The sequence below is a fragment of the Hippocampus zosterae genome, chromosome 3 (genome assembly GCF_025434085.1).
Source record: "Hippocampus zosterae strain Florida chromosome 3, ASM2543408v3, whole genome shotgun sequence".
NCBI lineage: Eukaryota > Metazoa > Chordata > Actinopteri > Syngnathiformes > Syngnathidae > Hippocampus > Hippocampus zosterae.
Window position 1 is genome coordinate 30,752,499 of NC_067453.1, and position 23,178 is coordinate 30,775,676.

The 23,178-nt window shown below is 53.9% G+C and overlaps 4 protein-coding genes across 7 annotated transcripts; 1 reads left to right on the forward strand and 3 right to left on the reverse strand.

Moving 5' to 3' along the window:
- Window positions 1-96: 96 nt before the first annotated feature.
- Window positions 97-3,749, forward strand: LOC127597541 (D(4) dopamine receptor-like). Its single transcript, XM_052060644.1, has 4 exons — window positions 97-655; window positions 1,005-1,117; window positions 1,929-2,476; window positions 3,394-3,749. Exons 1-4 carry the CDS (start codon window positions 416-418, stop codon window positions 3,639-3,641), a joined length of 1,149 nt encoding a protein of 382 aa, XP_051916604.1. The 5' UTR covers window positions 97-415; the 3' UTR covers window positions 3,642-3,749.
- A 119-nt stretch (window positions 3,750-3,868) lies between these two features.
- Window positions 3,869-9,270, reverse strand: LOC127597560 (deformed epidermal autoregulatory factor 1 homolog). Of its 2 annotated transcripts, XM_052060661.1 has the most exons (13): window positions 8,842-9,270; window positions 7,995-8,092; window positions 7,450-7,576; window positions 7,224-7,373; window positions 7,014-7,153; window positions 6,876-6,941; window positions 6,709-6,744; window positions 6,499-6,622; window positions 6,156-6,293; window positions 5,610-5,869; window positions 5,285-5,386; window positions 4,933-5,022; window positions 3,869-4,443 (listed from the first exon to the last, which is right to left on the reverse strand). In XM_052060661.1, exons 1-13 carry the CDS (start codon window positions 8,990-8,992, stop codon window positions 4,342-4,344), a joined length of 1,584 nt encoding a protein of 527 aa, XP_051916621.1. In that variant the 5' UTR covers window positions 8,993-9,270; the 3' UTR covers window positions 3,869-4,341. The 2 variants fall into 2 exon arrangements, with proteins under 2 accessions (XP_051916621.1, XP_051916622.1); XM_052060662.1 differs by lacking the exon at window positions 4,933-5,022.
- A 210-nt stretch (window positions 9,271-9,480) lies between these two features.
- Window positions 9,481-11,361, reverse strand: LOC127597561 (BET1-like protein). The gene is made up of 4 exons (XM_052060663.1): window positions 11,306-11,361; window positions 10,885-10,970; window positions 10,140-10,196; window positions 9,481-10,063 (listed from the first exon to the last, which is right to left on the reverse strand). Exons 1-4 carry the CDS (start codon window positions 11,325-11,327, stop codon window positions 9,896-9,898), a joined length of 333 nt encoding a protein of 110 aa, XP_051916623.1. The 5' UTR covers window positions 11,328-11,361; the 3' UTR covers window positions 9,481-9,895.
- Window positions 11,362-12,304: 943 nt separating this feature from the next.
- On the reverse strand, window positions 12,305-23,156 carry LOC127597381 (plasma membrane calcium-transporting ATPase 1-like). 3 transcript variants are annotated; one of them, XM_052060369.1, is made up of 21 exons: window positions 22,894-23,156; window positions 21,457-21,761; window positions 20,745-20,942; window positions 20,350-20,607; window positions 19,344-19,469; window positions 19,071-19,262; window positions 18,969-18,995; window positions 17,954-18,100; window positions 17,478-17,692; window positions 17,154-17,396; window positions 16,709-16,950; window positions 16,239-16,473; window positions 15,664-15,843; window positions 15,501-15,588; window positions 15,141-15,247; window positions 14,863-15,054; window positions 14,567-14,780; window positions 14,290-14,501; window positions 14,002-14,109; window positions 13,748-13,936; window positions 12,305-13,116 (listed from the first exon to the last, which is right to left on the reverse strand). In XM_052060369.1, exons 2-21 carry the CDS (start codon window positions 21,650-21,652, stop codon window positions 12,763-12,765), a joined length of 3,723 nt encoding a protein of 1,240 aa, XP_051916329.1. In that variant the 5' UTR covers window positions 21,653-21,761; window positions 22,894-23,156; the 3' UTR covers window positions 12,305-12,762. The 3 variants fall into 3 exon arrangements, with proteins under 3 accessions (XP_051916329.1, XP_051916331.1, XP_051916328.1); XM_052060371.1 differs by lacking the exon at window positions 18,969-18,995; XM_052060368.1 differs by having other exon boundaries at window positions 18,969-19,262.
- Window positions 23,157-23,178: the final 22 nt, after the last annotated feature.

Consider the following 23,178-nt stretch of genomic DNA (forward strand, 5'->3'; position numbering starts at 1 on the left):
TAAAAGCATGAAAAGAAACTTGTTTTGACAAAGAAAAGAGCGCAGGTGCAATCGAAGCACGCAAGACGCTCAAGTCCGACTTGAAAGCAGGTCACGTGAGGTGGTTCGCGTTGCGCATGCGCGAGCGCGCACGCGCGCGCGTCCAAGTTGCCGAAGGAAGCCCGCCGGTAAGCGGCTTTCATTGTGTCATTTGGCCCCGGTGCCCTCGGCGGACTCCGAGCCAAACGCAGGCGCCACCGAGAGAGGCGGGGGGTTTTTTTTGGGTGGGGGGGGGGGTCTGAAAATGTTCCTTTTCAGCAACGCCGGCGGCTCTTGAAGGAAACTTTTCCTTCGGTTTATCGTCCACCGAGAGCGCTTTGTGAATCTTCTTTCGTTCTCATGAGAGCCCCAGGGCGGGGCCAGGGGGGCGCAGCAGATGACGGACAACGCCGCCCCCGGGGGCTCGCCGTCTCCCTCGGTGCGGGGCCACAACGTGGCGGCTCTGGTGCTGGGCGTGCTGCTGATCGCGGTGATCGTGGGAGGCAACGCGCTGGTGTGCGTCAGCGTGCTGACCGAGAAAGCCCTCAAGACCACCACAAACTACTTCATCGTCAGCCTGGCGGTGGCCGACCTGCTGCTGGCCGTGCTCGTGCTGCCCCTCTTCGTCTACTCCGAGGTCTTGTCTCGTTTACTACCAAAATGTAACCAAAAAAAAAACCGAGAGAGAGAGATTTTTATTTTATTTTTTACATGAGTTGCGGGAAATGTGAAATAACGACGACGCTCATATATCTTGAGGTGTTTAAAGTCAAAGCCTCGCTTCGGAAACGGACAAACTAAATCGAATTTCAGGTCACGAGGTCGTCAAGTTAGTGTTCAAGGCGCCGTTTTGAAAGACGGAGCAGAAAAAGGCCCGATTTTGAGCAGGAATGACGTCATGGCAGCCGATGGGCCATTTGGGGGGCGTGCTGGCTAATGTTGTGGTTGCGATGGTCGTCACCTTGACGCTTGCGCGCGTGTTGCAGTTCCAGGACGGCGTGTGGACGCTGAGCACGGGCGTTTGCGACGGCCTGATGAGCATGGACGTCATGCTGTGCACCGCCTCCATCTTTAACCTGTGCGCCATCAGCGTCGACAGGTACCCCCGCCTCGCCGTTACAGTGCCCCCCCCCACCTCCCCCACACACGAATTTTTTTTTTTTTTTTTTTGCCGTCAAAGTCAACATAAAACATTTGCAATCGTCGATTCCAAATGTCCGCTTGCTGAATGCTAGCGCATGCTAGGAAATGCCATCGATGGGCTAACGAAGCCGCGGAATTAGCACTGCTGTCATCCAAGTGCAAAAAGAAGCTAACGGCCATTGTACAAGTGGTGCCGTCGCCCCCCCCCCCCCCCCACCCCAAAAAAAACACCCGGAAAAAGCAAAGCGCTCGTGGAATTCCTACAGAAGGTTAAAGGAACCACTAAACCTCGATTATTTGCCCGGTGCACCAACCGCTTAATGTCAACAAGCGCCCCCATCCGTCCATAATCGATACGTTACGTCATCATTTAGATCTCAAAATAACGTTATTGCGTCGATGAACACGTCCGTCCGCTTTGTCGTCGTTTGGTGAACCCGAATACTACCGATGGACAACTGAAGCTTCATGAAGCGCTTGCCATTATTAACGTAATGCGATGCCTCTTATTTATAGTCACCTGTCAGTGGCAGCCCCGCCCCCTCTTAAAGCGCCAGGTGAATCCCAAAATCGTTTTTGACTCCTCGAGGTGGCGCTCTCGGTTGAAAGACGGAGTGGACATTCCCATTGCGCGCACCTTTTTCCATTGAAAGCGGGAGCGCCGCGTCGAGGAGTCTCAGCGGTGCTTCGCGAAGCTTCGTTTTGCCATCGGTGACGAACGAAGCTCGGTTCCCGCCGGCGAGCTTGGCCTTGTGTTTCTGCGGCAGGTTCATCGCGGTGCTGATCCCGCTCAACTACAACCGCAAGCACGTGGACCTGCGGCAGGCCGTCCTGCTGTCGGCCACGTGGCTCCTGGCCTTGGCGGTGGCCTCCCCCGTCATGCTGGGCGTCAACCAGGTGGCGGGTCGGCGCCCCGGCGAGTGCAAGCTGGAGAACGCCGACTACGTGCTGTACTCGTCCGTGTGCTCCTTCTTCATCCCGTGTCCCGTCATGCTGCTGCTCTACTGCGGGATGTTCCGCGGCCTGCGGCGCTGGGAGGAGGCGCGCAAGGCCAAGCTCAGGAGCAGCATCCAGGCCTGCCGCCGGGCGCAGGCCGACCGAGGCGTCGGCCTGCCGCCGCTTTTACCGCCCGTCATCGAGCGGGAGCCGGACGACCGAGCCGCCGCCGCCGCCGCCGCCGCTCCCCCGTCCTCGGGACGAGCGCCGACGGTCAGCTTCGCCGATGTCAAGTTCAACCCCCAACCTCGGCGCAGGAGCAGGGCCAAGATCAACACCCGCGAGAGGAAGGCCATGAAGGTGCTGCCTGTGGTCGTAGGTACGCAGCAATACCTTAACTTGACCCCCCCCCCCCCCCCACTGTCGCGGACTGGAGTCCTGACGCAAAAGCTGTCGTTTCTTGCTTTCGGGGGTGGATTGGAAGAGAGGAGGGATAGCTTTTGCGTGGAAAACGGCCCATTTCCCAGATTCGGGGTTCAACACGAACAGCGGCCCGATGGCCCGTGGCCGCCACGCGACGCAAGTTTACTGATGCCGGCCCAACCAAATTTCGTTCCATAAATGCCAAATTCTCCCATCCATCCATCTTCTACCGGGGGCAGCAGCTTTAGCAGGGAAGCCCAGACTTCCCGCTCCCTAGCTACTTCTTCCAGCTCTCCCCGGGGGATCCCGAGGCGTTCCCAGGCCAGCTGGGTGACATAGTCTCTCCAGCGTGTCCCGGGTCTTCCTCGGGGTCTCCTCCCGGTGGGACATGCCCGGAACACCTCACCAGGGAGGCGTTTCAGGAGGCATCCGAATCAGATGCCCAAGCCACCTCATCCCCGCCTGCGCACGCGAGACGGCCTCCATTTGACGCACGGTGCCGCCGTCCGCGTCCTGGCGCCATCTTTGCGTGTTCAGGCGGCGGAACAACTCGGCGGGAAAAGTTGCGGCTATTAATAGCGGCTAGCGCAGCGCTAATGCGGAGAAGTGCTTCCCTTTAGCATGCGGCGGCTAATCCTGCCCCGCCTTAATCCCGAAAGCCAATTACAGCGTGTAAAACTGCTCAGATGCGAGGGCCGGCGTGAAATCTTCCTTCCTTCCGCGCAAGAGTTTGTTTTTGAAAGCCCCTTTCACGCCGCTAGTAAAAAAAACGTTTTGAACCACCCGACGCTGCGTCCAAGGTGCACATTTGGACTTCATTCTGACCTTTTTTTTTTCCTTGGGGGTGTTTTTTTTTGGGGGGGGGGGTTTCAGGCGTGTTCCTGCTGTGCTGGACGCCGTTCTTCGTGCTGCACATCGTGCGCGCTCGCTGCCAGGCGTGCGAGATCCCGCCGGCCGCCATGAGCGTGGCCACGTGGCTGGGCTACGTCAACAGCGCGCTCAATCCCGTCATCTACACCGCCTTCAACGCAGAGTTCCGACGCTTTTTCAAAAACTTCCTGCGCCGCGGCTGCTGTTACTGTTGCTGCTGCTACTGTTCCTGCCGCCGCGGCGCCGCATGAGCCCGCTCGCTCTTCGGTGCTGTCGTGGTTTGCTAGCGCACTGTAGATGGGGAACTTTTTTGGTTTTCTAAGTCAGGAATCTTTTCACAATAAAAGCTTTCAACGCAATTTCTTTTTGTATGTCATTTTTTATTTCAAGATGGATTTTTTTTGGGGGGGGGGCAGGAATGGGGCCGAATGCCAAAATGAAAGAAATATCAACCATTTCTTTATTTCATGACATTTGTTATTTTGAGAATTTGACTTTTTACGCATTATTTCAGAGCATCTCTACTTATTTAGCTCGACTTCTGATTTAATTTATCTTTTTTTTTTGGCCCAAAAAACGACAAAAAAAGAGTTCCAATAAGAATCAATTAAAACATGAATTGATTTCATGGTCCAAGAACTGCATTTTTAAAATATGAACTACGAACTGAGTATCAAAACACGTCACACAATGAAATGATTGACCTTGAAGAGGTCAAATGAATTTTGAGTTCGTGGACAACAACTCAAATCGACAACTTCAACCGAGTTTGAGTGACTCAACTCATACTTGGCACCAAACGATGACGACAACAACAACAAACAAAAAATATTTTACATCTTTGACCTCCAATAAAGTCACTTTGGCAAGAAGACGTGTGTGTGTGTCTACACACATTGTCCCGCCACGGTGAGGAAGGATTCAAGCGGGGGCGGGTCCGGCCACGCCCTCTCACTTGACTTTGTCCACGCCGAGGGCCGCCATTGGCTGGTCCTCCGGGGCGGCCCCGCCTCCTGCCGATTGGAAGCAGTTGTTCTGATGATCTCTCCAGTCCTGCAAGGGGGAAACGGGAAATGTCCTCACCAGGTCGACCTCCCGCATTGGAGCCGGACGGGCGATCGACCATTTTTCGTGGCGCTGGTTAGCGCGCTACCAATTAGCTCATTGCTTGGCTAAAAATAGATTTGAACAATCGAGGCGCAAGCAGGTCTATGCGTCCACTTGGGGTCCTCGCGTTCGACAACGTCGCGTCTGGGCGTGGCTTCGGAGGGCGGGGCCTGACCCGGTGAGTGCCGTGGGTGTCTTTGGCTGTTGTTAGCTCAGGTTAGCGGCGGGATAGGAACTGGCGAGCCGTTAGCCAGGCTGCGTCATTAGTTGTGGCCACGGCGACGGGGTTCTTCCGCGATCCCCTTTCGCTTGGAGATTTCAAAACTTGATTCGAGCCGAAACGTCGTCGTTCGTACTCAAAATGTGAAAACAAGAAACCGGCGTACACCCGCGTAAACTTGGAACGTGCGTCTGCCCCCCCCCCCGCCCACTCACCTTCCTCTGGCAGAAAGTGGAGCAGTAGTTGACTTTGCGGCAGGCCGTGCACTCGCTGAGGGCCACGCGGCCGCAGTTCTCGCACAGTTGCTGAAAAGACCACACAAGCGGGCCCTTTCAGTCGTCGGCCTCTCGGAGCTGCCTCGGGTCTCCACGAGATCAGACGCCGGTGGATGTTGTGAGGACTAAGCGGAGGCTTTTCCGTTGCCGCTCCCTCTCTTTGGAATGAATCTTCGGCAGCCCCCCCCCCCCCCCCCCCCGCTGTCCGTCTTTCAAACTCGCCTTCAAACTCATTTTCATTCATGGCTTTGGACTCGGCATGAGGCTCAGACTTTGAGTTTGGAAAACTTACATTGAGGATGACCTCAGCGATGTCGTTGCTCCGTTTGGCTTGCGAGTCGTCCGGCGGCGTCTGGAATGTTATCTGGTTCTGGAAGGACTGACTGACGGCACACTGAACACAAACAAACACGCGCAGTGAAAACGAAGCTTCGTGAAGCACTTGTGATGTCTTTTGACTCCTCTAGATGGTGCTCTTGCTTTGAAGATAAAAGTTAGGGCAATTGAAAGGTTTTTAAATTCCACTCCGTCTTTAAACCGAGAGCGCCGTCGCCAGGAGTCAAAAGTGCTTCACGAAGCTTCGGTTGTTGGGAGTGATCATTGGGCCTCGGCCTTACCTCCTTGTGTCCTTTACTGTCCCTTTTGGCCTGCTCGATCAAGGCTTTGAGCTGCTGCGCGTTGTTCATGAGGGTGTTGGCCATCTCCTCCAGGCCCTGCCAGGCGTCGGCGGGGGCACCGCTCAAGAGAGGCGGCCCCACTGCCAAGGTAGCCCCCGCCACAGGCCCCACCTCCAGAGCACCCACCAGCGACGGCGAAGGGGACGCCACCGCCATCTTGGCTTGGGGGCACAGCGCCAATGCCGGTAAGGCCGTCAACACTGACGGCACGGGAGACAAGTCATTCGGGCCTCGCTTAACGCCGATTAATCGATTAATCGGATTAATCGATTAATCGGTCAATTAAAAGATTCCTCGGATAGTGCGGACAACCACGCCGGAAAAAAAAAATATGACACTGTCGTCAGAGTGAATCGTATCGTCGCCGGAATTCGGAGTGAATCGTATCCTACAAGCCACTGGTGTCAAAGTCAAAGCCCGGGGGCCAGATCCGGCCCGCCGCATCATTTTATGTGGCCCGTGAAAGCAACTCAAGCTTGTCATTACCTGCCGTGTCCGCGTAGACTTCGCTCTGCGCCGAGGCGTCCGAGATGATGGCGGCGGCGGCGGCCGTGTCGCTGCTGGGCGAGCGCTCGAAAGACAACGTCCCCGACGGGGTGATCTGACCCATCGGCGACACCGTGACTGCAAGAGGAGAACCGAAAAAAAAACTCTTCGCATGACCTGAAGTGACTTCGTGGAGGACGTTTCAGCACACAACGGACACGCCCCTTCACTGAAGGCCACGCCCCCACCACCCCTGCAATCGATGAGAATCGTTCAGCAAGTGTCTATTCCCGGACCGGATTTTGGTTCCAGGACGTCCCTGGACATGGGTCATGTGACTCACATGTGGTCCCTGGGCTCAGTGTGATATTTTTGTTGGCAGGGACTTCCTTTTTGGCGGGAACGGCCGGCGCTTCGGTCTCCTTCCGCCTTCGCTTGTACGGGACGAAGAGCCGCACTGGGCCGTTCTGTTGGACACCGACATCACGTTTGGAACAAGCGGCGCGAGACAGCGCTTTTGGAGATTTTTACGTTTTGTTTTCCAGAGAATTACCATTGCGATATTCTCGGCTTCCAGGGCGTCTCCATCCTGAGAACAACAAAAACACAATTAGCCATATCGACTGGCAGAACCACAATATGCGGCCAATCGTTTCATATCAAATCAGAATTGGATCAAATCACGCGAATCGTATCGTATGGGAATCGGCGGCGCCTCACCAGGGCCATGTCGTCGCAGCAGGCCGCGCACGTACACGAGGCGGCGTGGGGGTTGAGGATGCGGTCCTGCGCGCAGACACATAAGATCCGAGTATAAGGCGGGCGGACGGACGGACGGTAACACGGACGTGTCGGGACCTGTATGAGGCAGAGCAGAGGCCTCCCTCCGTAGCGGATGCTCCTCTTCCAGTCTTTGCTGCTGGCGCGACCCGCCAGAGCCTCAAACTCGGTGGGCGTCAACCACCGCTGATCGTGTTTGATGCAGCGCCCTTTCCCGCCTCGACGCGCAAAGCGGAAATGTTCGGCAAAATTCAAAGCGGACGATGGAAAAACGCTTTATCCGCTCACCGGAGCCCAGGCGGCTTTTGTAGAGGACGCCGCTGCTGTTGCGGCATCGCACCGGCAGCTCGTTGTTGTATACCGACGGGTCCCAGTTGTACTTGGAGGCGGGGTCTTTGTCCTGGGGAGGAGCCGGCGGGGTGGGCGGAGTCGCCAGGCCTGAGCGATCCAACCGGGGGAGACGATAAACACGCTAGCGCACGTACACGCGCAGAGTGCGCCGTTTCGCGTTTACCAGTCGAGATGGCAGACGCAGACTTGAGTCGGTCTTGCTGTCCAACTGTCGTGTCGGTGTGGACCACGATGAGGGTGGTCTTCTGGCCGCTCAGACCCTCAGCCAGCTCCAGGGGGCTTCTTCCACTCTGTGAGGAGCAAACAGAAATTCAAACACACGTATGGCTGTATATGACTGATTGTGTGGTGTCCCACAGGGCTCAATTCCGGGGCCTCTGCTGTTCTCACTGTCTCTGCGCCCTTTGGGTACCATCTTAAGGAAACGTGGCATTTCCTTCCGCTGCTATGCGGATTACCGTCGGATCGTCTTCAAACTCATTTTTATTCTTTGGCTTTTGACCCAGGATGAGACTTGATTTTGAATTGGACCGCTTTTGTGCTTTCTACGCTCTGAATTATGAATTTGTTTGATGGTTTGTTGTTATATAAATTCTTTTTGCCCCATGTGCGGCACTTTTGTATGCCGCGGGGGTTGTTTTCACGTTCTTGAGAGAGACACTTGAGTTGAGTCTACGGCGTGTATACTGTACGTGTGTTCAGCTGTACCAACACGTGTTCCGGAAGGTTTTCCACCGCATCCACCGGGGTGGTGAAAACGTTGTCGTCTGCAGCCTGAACGTCTTCCACCGCCACCGTGGAGACCTCTGCGCCGGGACATAAGCAGAATCAAAAACACTTGTGAAAAAAACATAAATATGAATTTTTAACTAAATATGAAATTATGTCAACACAATCTTAGTGGTTGATAAGTGCAGGTTCGAGAGTCGCCACAATTTCCAAATGACCGAATGAAGAAACAGACTTTGGTTAGGCGACTTTTGGAGAGCAGCGGAACTATGACACGTCAGCAGCATTTTCTTGCTCTAAATCTTGATTGAACACATTTTCGAATGATGCGAAAATTCAGCGAAATACGGATAAGGGCAAACCTCCCGGTGGGGTTGGGGCAAAGTTAAATTGACTAAATAGATAAACGAAATTTTGTGGGGTAAATTTGGATGAATCTTGATTCTTGACTCTTTATGCCGGCGAACTGCGGTTATATCACGAAACATAAAAATGAGCGCACAGCTTCTAGTCAAAACTAAGTCAGACGGCGTACGATTACCGTAATACTTAAATGACTGGAAAAGTAAACGGGGTCCGGAGACACTTTGACAACAAGATTACTTGTTTAGAAATACTGTACTTCCATTTTCTTGTGATGCGAAGTGTACAATTGTTTTGAGAAGCTGTAATGATGCCGACGAACTGCAAGTATCAGGAAATACGGAAAAGAACAAGCCCCTTGTGAGAAGCAGGAAGTGGGGCAATTTTTTTGACTTTTAGCGCCACTCGGCGGCGCGGGGATGCGGCCTGCCCCCGTCGGCTAGCTCGGAGCTCGCCGCCTTGCCTGCGAAAGCCGACTCGGCGTCGTCGATGTTTTCCGGCGCCGCCATGACGGCCATCGTGGAGACTTCGGCGTCCGACTCGGTATCCGAGCCCGCCCGCCTACGGGGTTCGTGCAACCCGAGCGCCTTCGTCGCCGACTCCGCTTCGTCCATTCCTCCGGCGAAAGACACGACGAGAGCCGAAATTAACCGAAGAGCCACGGGGAACGCCGAGGAAGGACTCGGGAGTCGGTCGGGAATGAGCTCACTTCATTTGAAGGGAAAAACCAAACGACGACTATGTTTTCTTCGAAACAATGCCAAGGCCCGAGCGGAGAGAAAAAGCCGCGTCGCGCTTTGTTTTTCCACAAGTCCCGTCAACGAGTCACCGGAAAAAGCCGAGCGAGGCCGAAGAGACTCGATCGTTTCCGCTTCGCGTTACCATGAAACACATGCGTCTTATTCTGAAATTCCCAACATGTAAATGTCAATAAAACTTGACTTTTTTAAAAAAGACTAACATTCAGGGTGATCAAAATTATTTGACATAAATATGAAGCGCACATCATATTAGTGACAGTCATTCACTGCGGGGCCATTGATTTAAACCCTGTACAGTACATATTTAAAATAAATGCACAATTGACCCATTTATTTGCAAAAAAAAGAGTCAACACAAAAGCGGAATGGAATTGAAAAGCCAGCTGACAAGCTCTAAAACATCGATACAAACTAAAAAGGTAAGAATAAATATGCAGCAATCAAGTCTTTTTGCCAACTGCAGAACAGGAACATTTACATTGAATATGTCATGAAGTATTTTACAAACTTTATAGTCAACTGTAATGTCATTAGGAAATTTAACTGTACACAACCACTAGAATTGAACCAAAACGAATCCGCATTTCTTCAATCTGGATGGCGCCCCCCCCCAAAAAAAAACAAAAAAAAGTCTTTCGTTCCCAGCTGCTGCTCACGCACTCTCTGCTGCCCCCTGCAGATCGCTTCCATGACTCGCCTTGGTTTGTTTCTCTCCCCCCCCCCCCTCATCCCCCCCTCCCTGTGCAGTCTTGTGGCTCAGCGTTGCATCCTGGTGACGATGTAGTAGAGCACGCAGAAGAAGAGCACCAGGCCGATGGTGACGTAGCACATGATGCGGCGGTTGTCGCGTCCCGAGCGCATCATGTTGGAGAAGCGCTTGGCGCTGCCGCCCAGCAGGCTCGTGTTGCCCAGAAAGTTGGAGTCCTGGCGGGAGCGGGCACATTATGTCAAAAATGCGCCGCCGCTTTCCTACTTTCGGACACAATCGCTTTGAACTCACCATGGCGTCCAAGTAGTCGTTCTGATCGTCGGCCTCTCTGTCAATGTCGTACGCCAGCTGTCAGGGAAGGCTTCACACGCTTACAAATGGCGGCCACCATCTTGCTTAACTCAAAATGAACAACTAACATTTCACATTGCAGTGATGCTGACCAAAAATGAGAGCGGTTACAGTGGGTTGGGGGGGTGAGGGGGGGCTGGTCTGGGGTTACGCAATTCATTGTGATCACGATTGGCAACCGCAATTAAACAAATCAGTCGGCTGTTTCGCACTTTCTCAACCGGCAGTCAACAGAGGTGTCCAACTCAAGGCCCTCGGGCCAGATCCGGCCCGCCGCATTTTATGCGGCCCGCGAAAGCAAACCAAGGAGGCCAACTTTCATGATGCTTGCTTTTAACTGTACCAATATTTCAAATTGTCACGCGCAATAAATAATGTTGCGATGTTGAAAACATTTTCTTGTTTTAACAGTAACTTCAACAACGGTCTTCCATCTCAAACTGCTACAAACAACAAAGCGTGTGACGGAAAAGTGGTTATGACCGCACGACTGTCCGTGTTTTGTGTTATGTGTTGTGTTTATTATTTTACTTTACGTTAATCGTCTTGTTAAGCGCCATATAAATCAGCATGTATTGTGTTGTATTGTATTGTATTGTATAGAGACCTTTTTACGTTAACGCGAGTAGTCTTGTTCTAAAGTAAGAGTAGCCTAATTTGAAGACAGTGTGGCCGATTTACTTACAGATTTGAGTCGGGACACTTTGGTGGCCAAGTTGTCAGCCAGACGCTTGTTCTCGACGTCCAGCATGTCCTCCACCGAGCCATGCCCTGGCGGGATAAACACGTCGCAGCTTCTATGACACAGTACTTCATCGTATGACACACACGACATCAGATGCCTCCACGCGGCCTGGCGTACGTTTAAATTAAAGGGACAAGTGTTTAGTTCAAAAAGCGCCACGAACACTTCGCCAGATGGAAAAACAAACGCGTCAATTTCGAGTCTTGTTTTACGGCGACCTACGTGGCAACCGTATTTCTACTATTTGTTTTTTTGGGGGGATGGAAATGATCGTAAATCGAAACTTAAAAGCACGGTGAGGTGTAGTTATTAACGTGATTCTTTTCCCGATTCGGACGTGTCAAAACAAACAAATATCTACCTCGGTTCCAGTCCGCCGCCATGTTGGCGAATGACGTCACACGGAAGCAATCGTGATTGGACGGGGAGCGCGTGGCGTCACACGCAAACCAGAAGTGCCGCTGGTACCTTCCCGGTATCTTTTGAGCTTACTTTTAAAAAGTATAAAGAGCATATTTGACAATAAAGTTGACTTTGAACTTTGATGTGAGCGGTTCATCCTGAAGAGAGTCGCGGGCGTACTGGAGCTTATCCCAACTGTCTTCGGCCAAGAGGCGGGGTATTTTAAAAACGCAACGTTTTATTTAACCATTTGTCAAAACCTATATATTCTGTCACAACAACGTAATTTCTATTACGTAATGTGAAGCAAGCGCTAATTATATTGCACGGAGTGCAACACAAGAACTCCTTTAGGTTGACATGTTCTCGTCACATCGACAAAAAAATAGTATTATTGCGAAGTGTGGTCACTCATGCACCCGCTTTGAGCTGAGGTTGTTGCATTCTCTTAGTACACCGCTAGATGGCAATAATGTCAACATAGTGTAGCTTGTTGACATTTCTCTAACGCAGGACGTCCACTAGAGGGCTATCGAGGCCACGTGCTCGATGGCTATTGAGTGGAAATGGTTCAAAATATTGGTTAGATCAACATTTTTCAAATGTACCAAATAATTGGCTAATTATGTTTGCGATGAAAATGAGAATGGCATTAAAATATTCAATTTTACCTTATTAGAACACATTTCTGCCTGATTTTTGTAAAACTAAGACTATTCAAATTCTTGATTTCACCTCATTTACAATTGACCAGGCCAATTGGTTGTTTTAAAAATGAAATGAGGCTCCAAAAGTGAATTTATAACAATTATCCCATCATAACGACGAGTATGTTTAAATCACACTTGATGAAAACTCCCAAATTTGTAAAACTGACAAAAGCTATTCATTTAAAAAAAATATCCCTTGAATTAAAAAATCAAAAAATAAACGTGCGGATAAAAATGCAGTCTAAATATTCAATTCAAAGAGATGTTTTAATGACTAAAAAAGGACCATAAACGTATCATTTCAAGTCATGTGGACATTCCATATATAAAAATGAAACCATGAATGAATGACAGTGAATATACGTTCAAGCATGAAGTATGTTTTTCTGTTTCCCTTCCAATTTTTGAATTCAAATAAGAAGATAACGGAAGCTCTTCCTTCCTTTTGACTGTGAAAACCGTCACCTAAGTTCCATTTCTTTCTTGACAAAAACTCACACGACATACAAAGAAGACACCAACCGACCTGGCCGCCTACAAACACGAGCTCACGGATCCATCACGTTAATATCTAAGCGATTTTTAGGATTAACAAGTCACCTTCTGCTAAAGCACACCCGCGAGAGGTCATGGGAGGTCACGCAAAGACCGTTTCTTCCCGGCTCCCCCCGCCCATCAGGTGGCCCGTTTTTCATTTTCGCCTCCTTCAGAGCGATGTTTCCAAGCTGTGCAGGGGGCTCCCGGGACAGGGCGGCACCCCCCCGCAATTGGCCGAGATCAAACCCGCGGCCCTGGCCCGAGGGGTCTGCTGGTCCTTGAGGTGGGCGGCTGGCAGTAGGGGGCGCTCCGGCGGGGCGTTGTTGGCGACCGCCACCGAGTTGCGCTTGGCGGGCGCCTCGTCCTCGACCTCCAGCTCGTCAATGAGGGGGATGTGAGGCTCCGAGTCGTCGATGCGGAACTCGGGGTGGCTCATGAAGTTGTGGATGGAGCTGCGCAACTCGGGGGTCTCCAGGTTCTCGTACGGGGACACGCTGTCGCGGAAGGCGTTCACCACGCGGATCTGGAAAGACCGTCAAAGGGCCACGTTTGAATTTCCGACAGAGGCGTCATTCAACTGGCGAGGAGATTTGATTCGAGCGCATGCTGGATCTTGTACCGATTCGTCGGGCCTTCAGAGGGGCGTGACCTGACATACAGTCACCCCCCCAAAGATGAAAAGCGAAGCTTCATGAAGCACTTGTGATTGATGAAGCGCTCTTGCTTGAAAGATGCAGTGGAATTTTCATGCTTTTCCTTTGCACTCATCTAGAGGAGTCCAAAAGGTGCTTCATGAAGCTTCGTTTTCCCATCACGACTGTACTTTAGAACGCGAACCTCGGGCCGGCGCTTAAGATCGTCTTCAGAAGACTGTCGGCCAAAACCAGGCTGGGCCCGCAATACTTGCGGTTTTCACTCATCGTCTTCTTTCCAATGTAAGCGGTGTCAAATGTGCTAATATACCGCCGTCTGGTGGCAGGGAGTGGAATTACATTATCACGACATCATTTTCGGTGTCCTGTCACACTTTGACATGCACGCAAAAAAATGTTTTTGTGACGTGTGATGAGATGTCATGCTCATCCTCAAACTGGACTTTTTTCGTTCCCCGATAAGAAGGAAGGAAGGAAGGAAGGAAGGAAGGAGAGGGTGACCTGCGTCTGTATGCGCTGCAGGCCTCTGCACCACAGCACTTGGCCCCTCCTGAGCTCCATCTCGGCGTGGTCGATCTCGTCGGGGTCCTTCATCTCCTCCAGCTCCTCCTCGGGGATCTCCTCCTGCTTGGTGCCGTGGCCCGCCGTCTTCAGGAACTTCAGCCAGCGGGTGGGCACGCTGGACACCAGCTGGGAGCGGAGAAAGGGCGCTCAGGCGGCGTTTGGCGGCGTTTGGCGCCGCTGGGGGGTCTCACCTGCCCCCACAGGAGGCTGCCGAAGCCCAGGAAGACGCACCAGAGCCACTGCTCCACGCTCAGGCTCACGCAGCTGAAGGGCTTGCCGCCAAACTGCACAATCAGCACCTGTTCCGAGGCAAGGCCACCACAACAAGGCCACAAATCGATTTTTCGTTTGAGCGGTGGCGCCACCTACTGGCCAAACGAAATACGTGGTCTTTTTCGGCCTGATGTTCTCAACCGTGCAGGTGCCGCCGGTCCTCGAGAATTGCCGTTCCCGAATCTGCGTGGGGTGTTTTTGCCAACCTGAATGAGGAAGGTGCCGACGACGATGGAGCAGAAGATGGGGTTGCTGAGGACGCCGTCAAAGACGTTCCTCTCGCCGTGGATCTTGCGGGCGTTGAGCTCGTTGAAGAGCTGCATCAGCACGAAGGTGTTGAACACCACCGTGTAGTGCTCCGACGGCGGCGCGTGCAGCGGCGCGTTGCGCCCGCAGTCCACGTCCAGCAGCAGCTCGCCTGCGCGCAAAAAACAAGTTGCACTCGGGGTGGTGGTGGGGGGGCGTGCAGGCGCCGGGACCGACCGCCGAAAAGCAGCGTAAAGATGACGGCCAGCTGGTAGACGGCGTGGCCCAGGATGTTCTTCATCATGGTGCGCGAGATGAGCGGCTTGCTGCGTCCGTAGGGGCTGCGCAGCAGCAGCGCCTCGGTGGGCGGCTCGGTGGCCAGCGCCAGCGAGGCGAAGGTGTCCATGATCAGGTTGACCCACAGCATCTGCACCGCCTTCAGGGGCGAGTCCTGCCGGAGAAGGGGAGGCGGACCCGGCGTGAGATGACGGAGGACGGAGCGGGCTCCCCCGCCGCCGCCGTCGCCACCGCACCTGCGTGACGCAGGCGCCGGTGAAGGCCACGATGACGGCCACCACGTTGACGGTGAGCTGGAACTGCAGGAACTTGGAGATGCTGTCGTAGACGTTGCGGCCCCACATGACCGCCTTGACGATGCTGCTGAAGTTGTCGTCGGTCAGGATGATGTCCGACGCCTCCTTCGCCACGTCCGTCCCGGCGATGCCCTGCCGACAGGTGGCCCGGTCTTTGATCCTGCTTGGCTCGCCCTTTTAGTCCTTCAAGCGCGTTTGGGACCAGCGTCATCGGTTACCATGGCGAAGCCGACGTCGGCCTTCTTGAGGGCGGGCCCGTCGTTGGTGCCGTCTCCGGTGACCGCCACCACTTGCCTCTGCTCCAGCGCCGAGCTGTCGATGATGCCTGGAAACGAAAAGACGTGGGGGGGTCGGGGGGTGAATCCGCACTGTTGATCATTTCCCTGGCGAAATTCAATTGCTTTTCATCTTTTTGTTTTTCCAGCTTTTAGGGGCGAAAGGGGCAATTCATTGTGGCTCCACTTGGACAAGGTCACAAGAAGGTGTCATGTCACGCGACGGATGACAAAGCCCTCCTTTCCCCTCAGATCCAAAGGAGCCACAAAGGCGAGCGGCCTTCGTTTTTTGTTTTTCCTGACCTTTGACGAGGGTGTGCTTGTCAGTCGGCGACGAGCGGGCCAGGACTCGCAGTTTGGGCCAGATCTTGTCAATTCGCTCCTGCTCGATCTGCGACGACGACAGCAAAAGTGGACAAACGGACGGACCGACGGACGGACGTCCGGACAGCTCGGGTATACGGACCTCGCCCAGCTGGTTGCGTATGCGTCTGTTGAACTCTTTGCCCTCCAGGCACAAGAAGTCGCCCCCTGGCTGCAGGATGCCGCATTTGCTGGCGATGGCGCGCGCCGTGTTGATGTTGTCTCCCGTCACCATGCGCACCGTAATGCCCGCGCGCTGGCACTTCCTGATGGCGTCCGGCACCTGATGACATCACAGGACCACCCCTCAAGACTCTTCGGCGCTGAATAGAAGCCGACGCATCAAATCTACCCAAGCGGAAAAATGCTTTTTCCGTCCTCTGGTAATCGGCAGTAGAACACAAAAAGCGGCTTTGGCCACAAACAAATGCTTTGCGCATCAACAAACCTACCAAACAAAAGAAAAACGTGACTTAGATGCTGGGGGTCGTCGAAGGGGGCCAGCTAAACATCAGCTCCTTCAACTTTTAGGACTGCCTTTGAAGTAAAATAATAAGAACCCGGCCCGGAGTGAGGCCGGCACACCAGGACGACTCGGTCGGCCGCAATCGGCGTTTGCTCCGCGCTGCATCTCCGATCGTAAAAGCGCGGAAAGCGGCCAAGTTCTCTCCCGGGTACCTCAGGTCTGACAGGATCCTCGATGCCGACCACGGCAATACAGGTGAGTCCGGCGAGGACGTCGGCCTCGTCGTCCCAGTCGGGTCGGTCGGCGGCGCCAAAGTCCCGATAGGCCAGGCAGATGGTCCTCAGGCCCTCGGACGCCATGGGCTCGATGACCGTCTTCATCAGTTTCTCCCGGTCGCGAGGCTTGAAGGCTTTGGCGACGCCGTTCTCCGTCAGGATCTTGCAGCACCTGCGAGGACGGCGCGGGCGGTCACGGGGATGTCGGGGCGCGGCAGGGGGCAAGTCACTCTCGAGACCGTCAAGTTTCAAGCGAGTCCCGAGGTACCGTGGCGCAAGTCAAGCAAGTTGAGTCCAGTCAGGTCACGGCTCGAAATCAAGCCTCGCGGTCTTGCTCGGTCACATCACGCATGCGCTCGCCCGTAAGCCCCTTGGCACTCGGTATCGGTCCGTTCCTGGGGACCTACTTCCTGAGCAGGATCTCGGAGGCTCCCTTGCTAAACATGCGGTAGCTGCCATCGTGGTTCCGGAGCACGGTGCTCATGGACTTCCGGACCGAGTTGAAGGTGTACACCTTGAAGAGCTTCTCCTCTGGGATCTGGTTGCGAACGCTTTGGTAGTCCCGTTGCAGGTCCAAACTCAGTCCCAGTAAGGCACATTCTGTCTTGTTGCCCACCTGGCGAGGGAGACCGCCCTCCTTGTCGGGGGGCTGCAGAAAATAAAGAATGCGGAATCAACTCGAGAAGTAGGTGAGCCCCGTTTCCAGCAATTGGGCCGGTCATTGTCACTCGGCGTGCAACATGTTGGCCTCACAGCAGCGCACGAAGGCTCTGGACTTGGATCCTAGTTCGGCAGCGTCCATTCATCTGAGCTCAAAGGTCCTGAATGGAAAGCCTATTTTTAAGATCTCACCATAATCTTGGTGGTGTAGGCGCAGTTGACCCCAATCCCAAGAACCAGCAGGTCTAAGATCTTGGCGGGTATCAAGGCGGGCTCCGGCACCTTCTTGTGGTAGCAGCCGGCCACGTAGGCCTGGACCACTGTCATGCGGTTCATGGTCAGCGTGCCGGTCTTGTCGGAGCAGATGGCGGTGGCGTTGCCCATCGTCTCGCAGGCGTCCAGGTGGCGCACCAGGTTGTTGTCCTTCATCATTTTCTAAAAAGAAAACAAAGGGACTTGAAATATTTCCCAGAGGAACTCCGTTGTTGTAGGCTATGCAGAGGGAAGGTGAGAAACCTTGACGGAGTAGGCCAGGGAGATGGTGACGGCCAGAGGAAGACCTTCGGGCACAGCTACCACCAGCACGGTCACACCGATGATGAAGAACTTGACCAGGAACTTCAGGTAGATGGGCACGCACTCGGCAGTCCAGGGAATTCCCTGGATGCAGAAGGTGTCCACCAGGAAGCGAACAATGAGGATGATGACGGTCAGCGTGGACATGAAGAGGCCTGGCGATGGAAAAGGTGCCAAAGAGTCTTCAAACTCGACTTTGGCTCCACTCGGTGAAACTGGCTTCAGGGGCTGAATCTTCAAAACCTCTTTGAAGGGCCCCCGGAAGTGCTCAGATGGCAGATTTCAAGGACTGGTCTCTTGGTACTTACTTGCTCCTTGTGTTACTCCGGGAAACTGGCTCCGTAGGTGGAATTTTTCAAACCTTCCAAGGGGTGCTACAGAGACAGTTTGCCATTTCAGAGGCCGGAAATCTGTACCTGCTTTGCCGATCTGCACCGCCAGCTTGGTCAGCTTCCCTTGAAGGACCGACTTCTCCTTCTTCCTCAGGTTGCTTTTCTTCTTCTCGGGCTCCGCGTCGTCTTTGAGCGGCTCCGTCTCCACGGCGGCGCCATCCTTGCTCTTCCCTGCCGGCAAAACACCGCATTGTCCTGGGATGAAAATTGAAGCGCCTCGCTTATTCGGGTTTCGTAGAGAACTGATGGAGGATGCGCCGTGTTTTAGGCACTCGGCCACAGGAAAAGATCAAAATAGTGGAAAGACCGCAGCTCGGTGCGTTTTTGGAGCCCGGGCTATTTGAACACAGGCTAACCAGGGGTGACAGCAAAAGCTGTCACCCCTCCCTGCTTGATCCCAACAGGTTATTAGTGGACATGAAGAAGAAGAAAGCAGCAGCAGGCCAGTCGGCAGTAAAGAAAGAAGCCGCTGAGCTTAAGTGAGCTAATCTGCTTGCTCCTAATCACCATCAACGGAGTCAGGAGCACCTGCTGCTGGGGGAAGGGTGTGGCTGTCTCGGTAGATGGGAGTTAGGGGTTGGAGGGGGTCGGGGGTCAACGGGTGCCACGTGGTTCCGGAGCACCCCGGAACCTTAACGAGAACCCGTCCGTCTGAGGACCTGGCCAGAAACACATCCATGACATTGTACATCTCGTGGTTTTGTCGCAGGACAAGCAAGGACGGGATTAGTTTGGGTGGTCAAAGGTCTGATCGATGGACCGAGTTGGACGATTGCTTGGTTGGTTATCAATGGCCGGATCTATCAAAATTGCGTGTGGTGGAGTGACAAGAAGGCAAGGCCAGCGGCGGACATCAACATAGTGAGTTTGTGAACTGGCCTTTCCAACCATGGATTGATTTCATTCCGATAACGGACGGTTGGTCCATTGACCGAAAGCTTCCCTTGAATTTGTAGACGGCTGGATCGACAGACAGATGCTTCGGGACAAGTTCAAACGTAGAACCAGAGCGGTTGGCTCTGGCTGCAGTGGCGCTCACCTATCTTGGCTTTTTCCTCCTTTTTACCTGTGAAAGAAGGCGGGGCCGTGAGCCGCGGCCTTACCAACCGCGAGGAACCGCGAGGGGACTCGGCGCCCGTACTTTTCTTCTCCTTTCTCTCCCTCTTCTTGCGCTCTTCCTTCCGCTTCCTCTTCTTCTCCTTCCCGGCCTTGTCGTCGTCTCCGTCGCCGCCTTCCTCGCCGGCGCCCAGCAGAGCAAAGATGATGCCCGTCTGAGAGTTGACGCCCACCGCCGTCACCACCATCTTGCCTGAGCCCTCCATCACGTGAGTGCCTGGCGGGAACAGTTTCGATTCACGCGAGCGAAACCCACCGTCCAAACGCCGTCATCCACCCGAATCGGGGGAGCACCTACCTGAGAGCAACATGGGATCCTTGTCGGCGCTCTTTTTGACGTGATCCGACTCTCCGGTCAGGGAGCTCTCGTCGATCTTCAGGTCGTTGCCTTGGATGAGGATGCCGTCGGCGGGGAGGAGGTCGCCTGGAGAACAGCCAGCACCGTCACGGCAACGGAGACACCGCCGCGGCACAGGAACTACCCTGAGAATCCTGGAGAAAGTCTTAGCGGAGCCGGTCCGCTGGTCTCTCAGTTAGTCGGTCGGGTCGGGGTAGATGGTTGGTAGATGGTTTGTCGGGGTAAGGATGAGATCATCGGTCAGTCGCTTGTCAGGAAGGTTGGGAGGTTGTTGTGAGGCACGGGGTCGGACGGTCGGTGTGTCGCTTGGTCTTATGGACAGTCCGTCGGTCAGTAAAACCACTGCGGTCGGTTGTTCTTAAGTTGCTCGGGTGTCGCTTGCTCAGTCACTCGGTCAGTTGGTCAACCACTCGGTCGGTTTGGATGCTTTTGCTGGCTGGCTGGTTTTCACCAAGTGACCTGGTTGACTGGGCAGTCAGTAAGTCGGTAAACTTGACGCGTTTGGGAGGTCGATCCATTGGTCAGTCAGTTGATCGTCACCGTCGGTGTTGTTGGTTGTCATTTGGTCCGTCAGTCAGTCCGTTTTTCTTGCTTGCTTGGTCAGTTGGTCGGCAAGTCAGTCACTCTGTTGCGGAGTCGGCTCACTGGTCAGTTTGTTTTTCTGGTTGTTTGGTCAGATGATACGTAGACCCGTCACTCACCTCGTCCTTCAGTAAGTTACTAACTTAGCTCAGTAGTTTGATGGTTGGTTGGTTGGTTGGTTGGTTGGTCTGTCCGTTGTCTTTTTCCGGTAGTCCCGAGATAGTAATCGGCTAGCTAGCTTGTTTGCTATGAAGCTAGTTAGGCGGTCAACGAGTCCATCTGTCACTTTCCTTTCCGTGAGTTGTTAACTGGGCGTCAGTTAGTTCGTTAGGAGTCGGTTCGCGGTCCTAGCCCCCCGACTGACCATATTTGACGTGCGCGATGTCGCCCACGACGATGTCGGACACTTTGACGTGCGCCAGCTGCCCCGCGCGCAGCACGCTGAACTTTTGCTCCTGCTCGATGCGACTCTGCAGGCCTCGGAATTGTTTCTCTTTGCTCCAGTCGTTGAAGGCCGTCACCAGCACCACGCACGCCACCGACAGCAGGATGGCCGCGCCCTCGATCCAGCCCGTCTCCGCCTCGCCCTCGTCGCCCACGTCGCCCGCCGCGCTCCCGCAACCTGCACGGGCACACATGCGTTCACTCATCACTTTTTCGACGAGGCGTCAGACGAAAGTAAATGGGACAGCTTGACTCCTCGAAGACACGACCGAAAAAAGGGGGACGGCTCAGGGCGGGTGAGAAGGAAAAACTCACTGTCCCTGTCGGCGTGCGGCGGTCGGTAGAAAGAAAGGCCCAGCGAAACGATGGCGGCCACTTCCAGGATGATGAGCGTCACGTCCTGCAGCGCCTCCCACACTAACTGCACAAAGGTTTTTGGCTTCTTCGGGGGGATCACGTTGGGGCCAAAGGCCTGCCGCCGGCGCTCCAGGTCCTCCCACGAAGCTTCCAGACCTCAAAGCGCACAACACACACGCACACCTGCACGTTACGACACCTTTCACGCAGTTCTTCTATTATTGACCGCCGCCCAGCTGTCACAACACACACATATACTGTATATACATTCACACACACTTGCACGCAGGAAGTGCGACGTGGGGTCGGATGGATTTTTCAAACTGTCGCTGACATTTCCGAGCGACTGCGGGTGTTCACCGAGCGTGTGCAAGATTTCTCGCTCATGAATTAATGACGGCAGCAACCAGGCAAATGTCAACAGGCGCATTCTCGTGCAGGATTCATGCTAGGTGAGCGGACACGCAACATACGTTCTCGACAATTGCCAATTACGGCAATTCAATTTGATACCAGCCGCTTCCGCCACTGATGAGTTCCTCGAGGGTCTTTTGGGACCAATTGGAAACGCTTGATGGAGCACTGGCTGACTCCAAAGTCAAGTGCATGACAGTTGCTGCTCAAAAACCGCTACAGGACACACACACACACACACACTGCGGGCATTGACCTTCGAGGGCAGAGGTTCTGAGTCTGGCGCAGAGTCCGTCAACGTCCCCGTAGCTGTGCCGGATCCGCTCGCGGGCGTCGTCGCCCCGCAGTTCCATGAGCGAGCGCAGCTCCCGGAGCGAGCAGCTGAACTCGGTCTCCAGGTAGGCGGAGCCGCGGCGGCCGCGCTTGCCGCCGCGGAAGGAGCTGTTGGCCATGTCGCCTGGCGGCGCCGGCGGACGGACGGCCCTTCTCGGAGGTCAAACTCGGAGGTGGCGCTCAGAGCTCGGCCTGGCGTGCGGCGGCGTGCTGGCGTGGACTCTGTGACTGTGAACGCACGCAGGAACGCATCTAGGACTATTTCATGCAGTCAACTTCTTGCCTCATCTGTGACTCTTTCACCATGGGTACCGGTAAATTTTTGATACACTTTCATTATCTTTTTATTTGTATTTACGTCGCAGGGACAGTGCACATTAGTCACCGCAAGGATAAACGGTGTAAATGCGCCGGACTTAGCGTAAATGCTAGTTTTCAGCCATAGTCCCAAGGCCCAAGTCCCCTCCATTAACCACGACAGACAGTTTATTGCCCTCTGCTGCCTTACGAGAGAAGAACACACATACGGTCGTTTTGGTATTGAGGGGGGGTAAACAAGATTCACCGAGCCCATGAGATACAGATGCCGGAGCTGCTGAAAGTTTTGTTGCGGCTTCTTGTTTTGATTTAGCATGAACATGTAGCATGGTGTCATCAGCATCTAATTGCAAGTGAACATCTGGCCAGACTGTAGATCGGTCGTTCACATAGTGACTGAACAGAATTGGGCCCGTGACAGAGCCTTGGGGTACCCCGTTGAGCACCCAAGAATAAGGTGACATTGAGTTTCCGATCTGAACAGTCTGTTTTCTATTTGCGAGTCTGATCTCATCCAGCAGAGTGCACTACCAGAGAAGTTAAAGTAGGACATTTTTTTTTTTAAATGAGTACATTACGATTTAGTCAGTCCAAAGCTCTTTTCGGGTCACACACACATTTCCAACGCCGGGCATCTTTTGACACTTGCATCCGTGTCAGGTTGCCGCCTGTGACTCCCGGCGTAATCTGTGTCAATCAGTCAGCCTTAATCCGAGCCGGGACAAACGGAGGGGGGCCCAATGAAAAAGGAGGGAAGGTGGAAGTCACGGCACAGGGCGATGCGGGGACGCGGCCGCCGTCGCTTTTGCTAACTTCCACCGTGGGCAGCTTGAAATAGACGTACATAAAATGGGGGCGATTTTTTTTCCAGCATTTCCATGGACTGTGTTCAGGTAAGCTAGCTCAATATAAATGTCAGCATGTGAGTGCAGGACAAAATAACCCCCCCCCCCCCGGAATAGCGCAGACAGCTGAGCAGCTTCCCAATGACACGCGCCAATAATTAGCCGCTGACAACTGACAATGGAAAGGTGGTACTTACACAAACTTCCCCCATGGCCTCGGGTGAGCAGCAGGAATTAGCGACGCCGAGCGACGGCGCAGACACGCGTCCCACGGCTGCCCATAACCCTGCCGCCGCTCCTCAGATACACACGCATGCACACAGTCCCGAGAGGTCCCGTCGACCGGCGGCGGGAGAGTCAATTTGACCTTCAGCGAGCTCACTGCGGGCTGCTCTCCATGGCAGGACAAAAACAGGAGCTACAGGAGGGCTCAATGATTATCTGACGAAAGCCTCGCTTAATCTAATTAGACAATCTGTGGC

Excerpts from the sequence above, each read along its gene's own strand:
- LOC127597560 (XM_052060661.1), bottom strand. The coding sequence starts at position 8,992 with ATGGACGAAGCGGAGTCGGCGACGAAGGCGCTCGGGTTGCACGAACCC. Across the intron at positions 6,294-6,498 it reads ACTGAGCCCAGGGACCACAT|TCACGGTGTCGCCGATGGGT; the intron begins GTGAGTCACATG and ends CTCCTCTTGCAG. Across the intron at positions 5,023-5,284 it reads TCGCTGAGGTCATCCTCAAT|CAACTGTGCGAGAACTGCGG; the intron begins GTAAGTTTTCCA and ends TGGTCTTTTCAG.
- LOC127597541 (XM_052060644.1), top strand. The coding sequence starts at position 416 with ATGACGGACAACGCCGCCCCCGGGGGCTCGCCGTCTCCCTCGGTGCGG. Across the intron at positions 656-1,004 it reads CCCTCTTCGTCTACTCCGAG|TTCCAGGACGGCGTGTGGAC; the intron begins GTCTTGTCTCGT and ends CGCGTGTTGCAG. Across the intron at positions 2,477-3,393 it reads GGTGCTGCCTGTGGTCGTAG|GCGTGTTCCTGCTGTGCTGG; the intron begins GTACGCAGCAAT and ends GGGGGGTTTCAG.
- LOC127597561 (XM_052060663.1), bottom strand. The coding sequence starts at position 11,327 with ATGGCGGCGGACTGGAACCGAG. Across the intron at positions 10,197-10,884 it reads AAGTGTCCCGACTCAAATCT|CTGGCGTACGACATTGACAG; the intron begins GTAAGTAAATCG and ends CTTCCCTGACAG. Across the intron at positions 10,064-10,139 it reads ACGACTACTTGGACGCCATG|GACTCCAACTTTCTGGGCAA; the intron begins GTGAGTTCAAAG and ends CGCTCCCGCCAG.
- LOC127597381 (XM_052060368.1), bottom strand. The coding sequence starts at position 21,652 with ATGGCCAACAGCTCCTTCCGCGGCGGCAAGCGCGGCCGCCGCGGCTCC. Across the intron at positions 20,943-21,456 it reads CAGAACCTCTGCCCTCGAAG|GTCTGGAAGCTTCGTGGGAG; the intron begins GTCAATGCCCGC and ends GTGCGCTTTGAG. Across the intron at positions 17,693-17,953 it reads GGTGCAGATCGGCAAAGCAG|GCCTCTTCATGTCCACGCTG; the intron begins GTACAGATTTCC and ends TTCCATCGCCAG.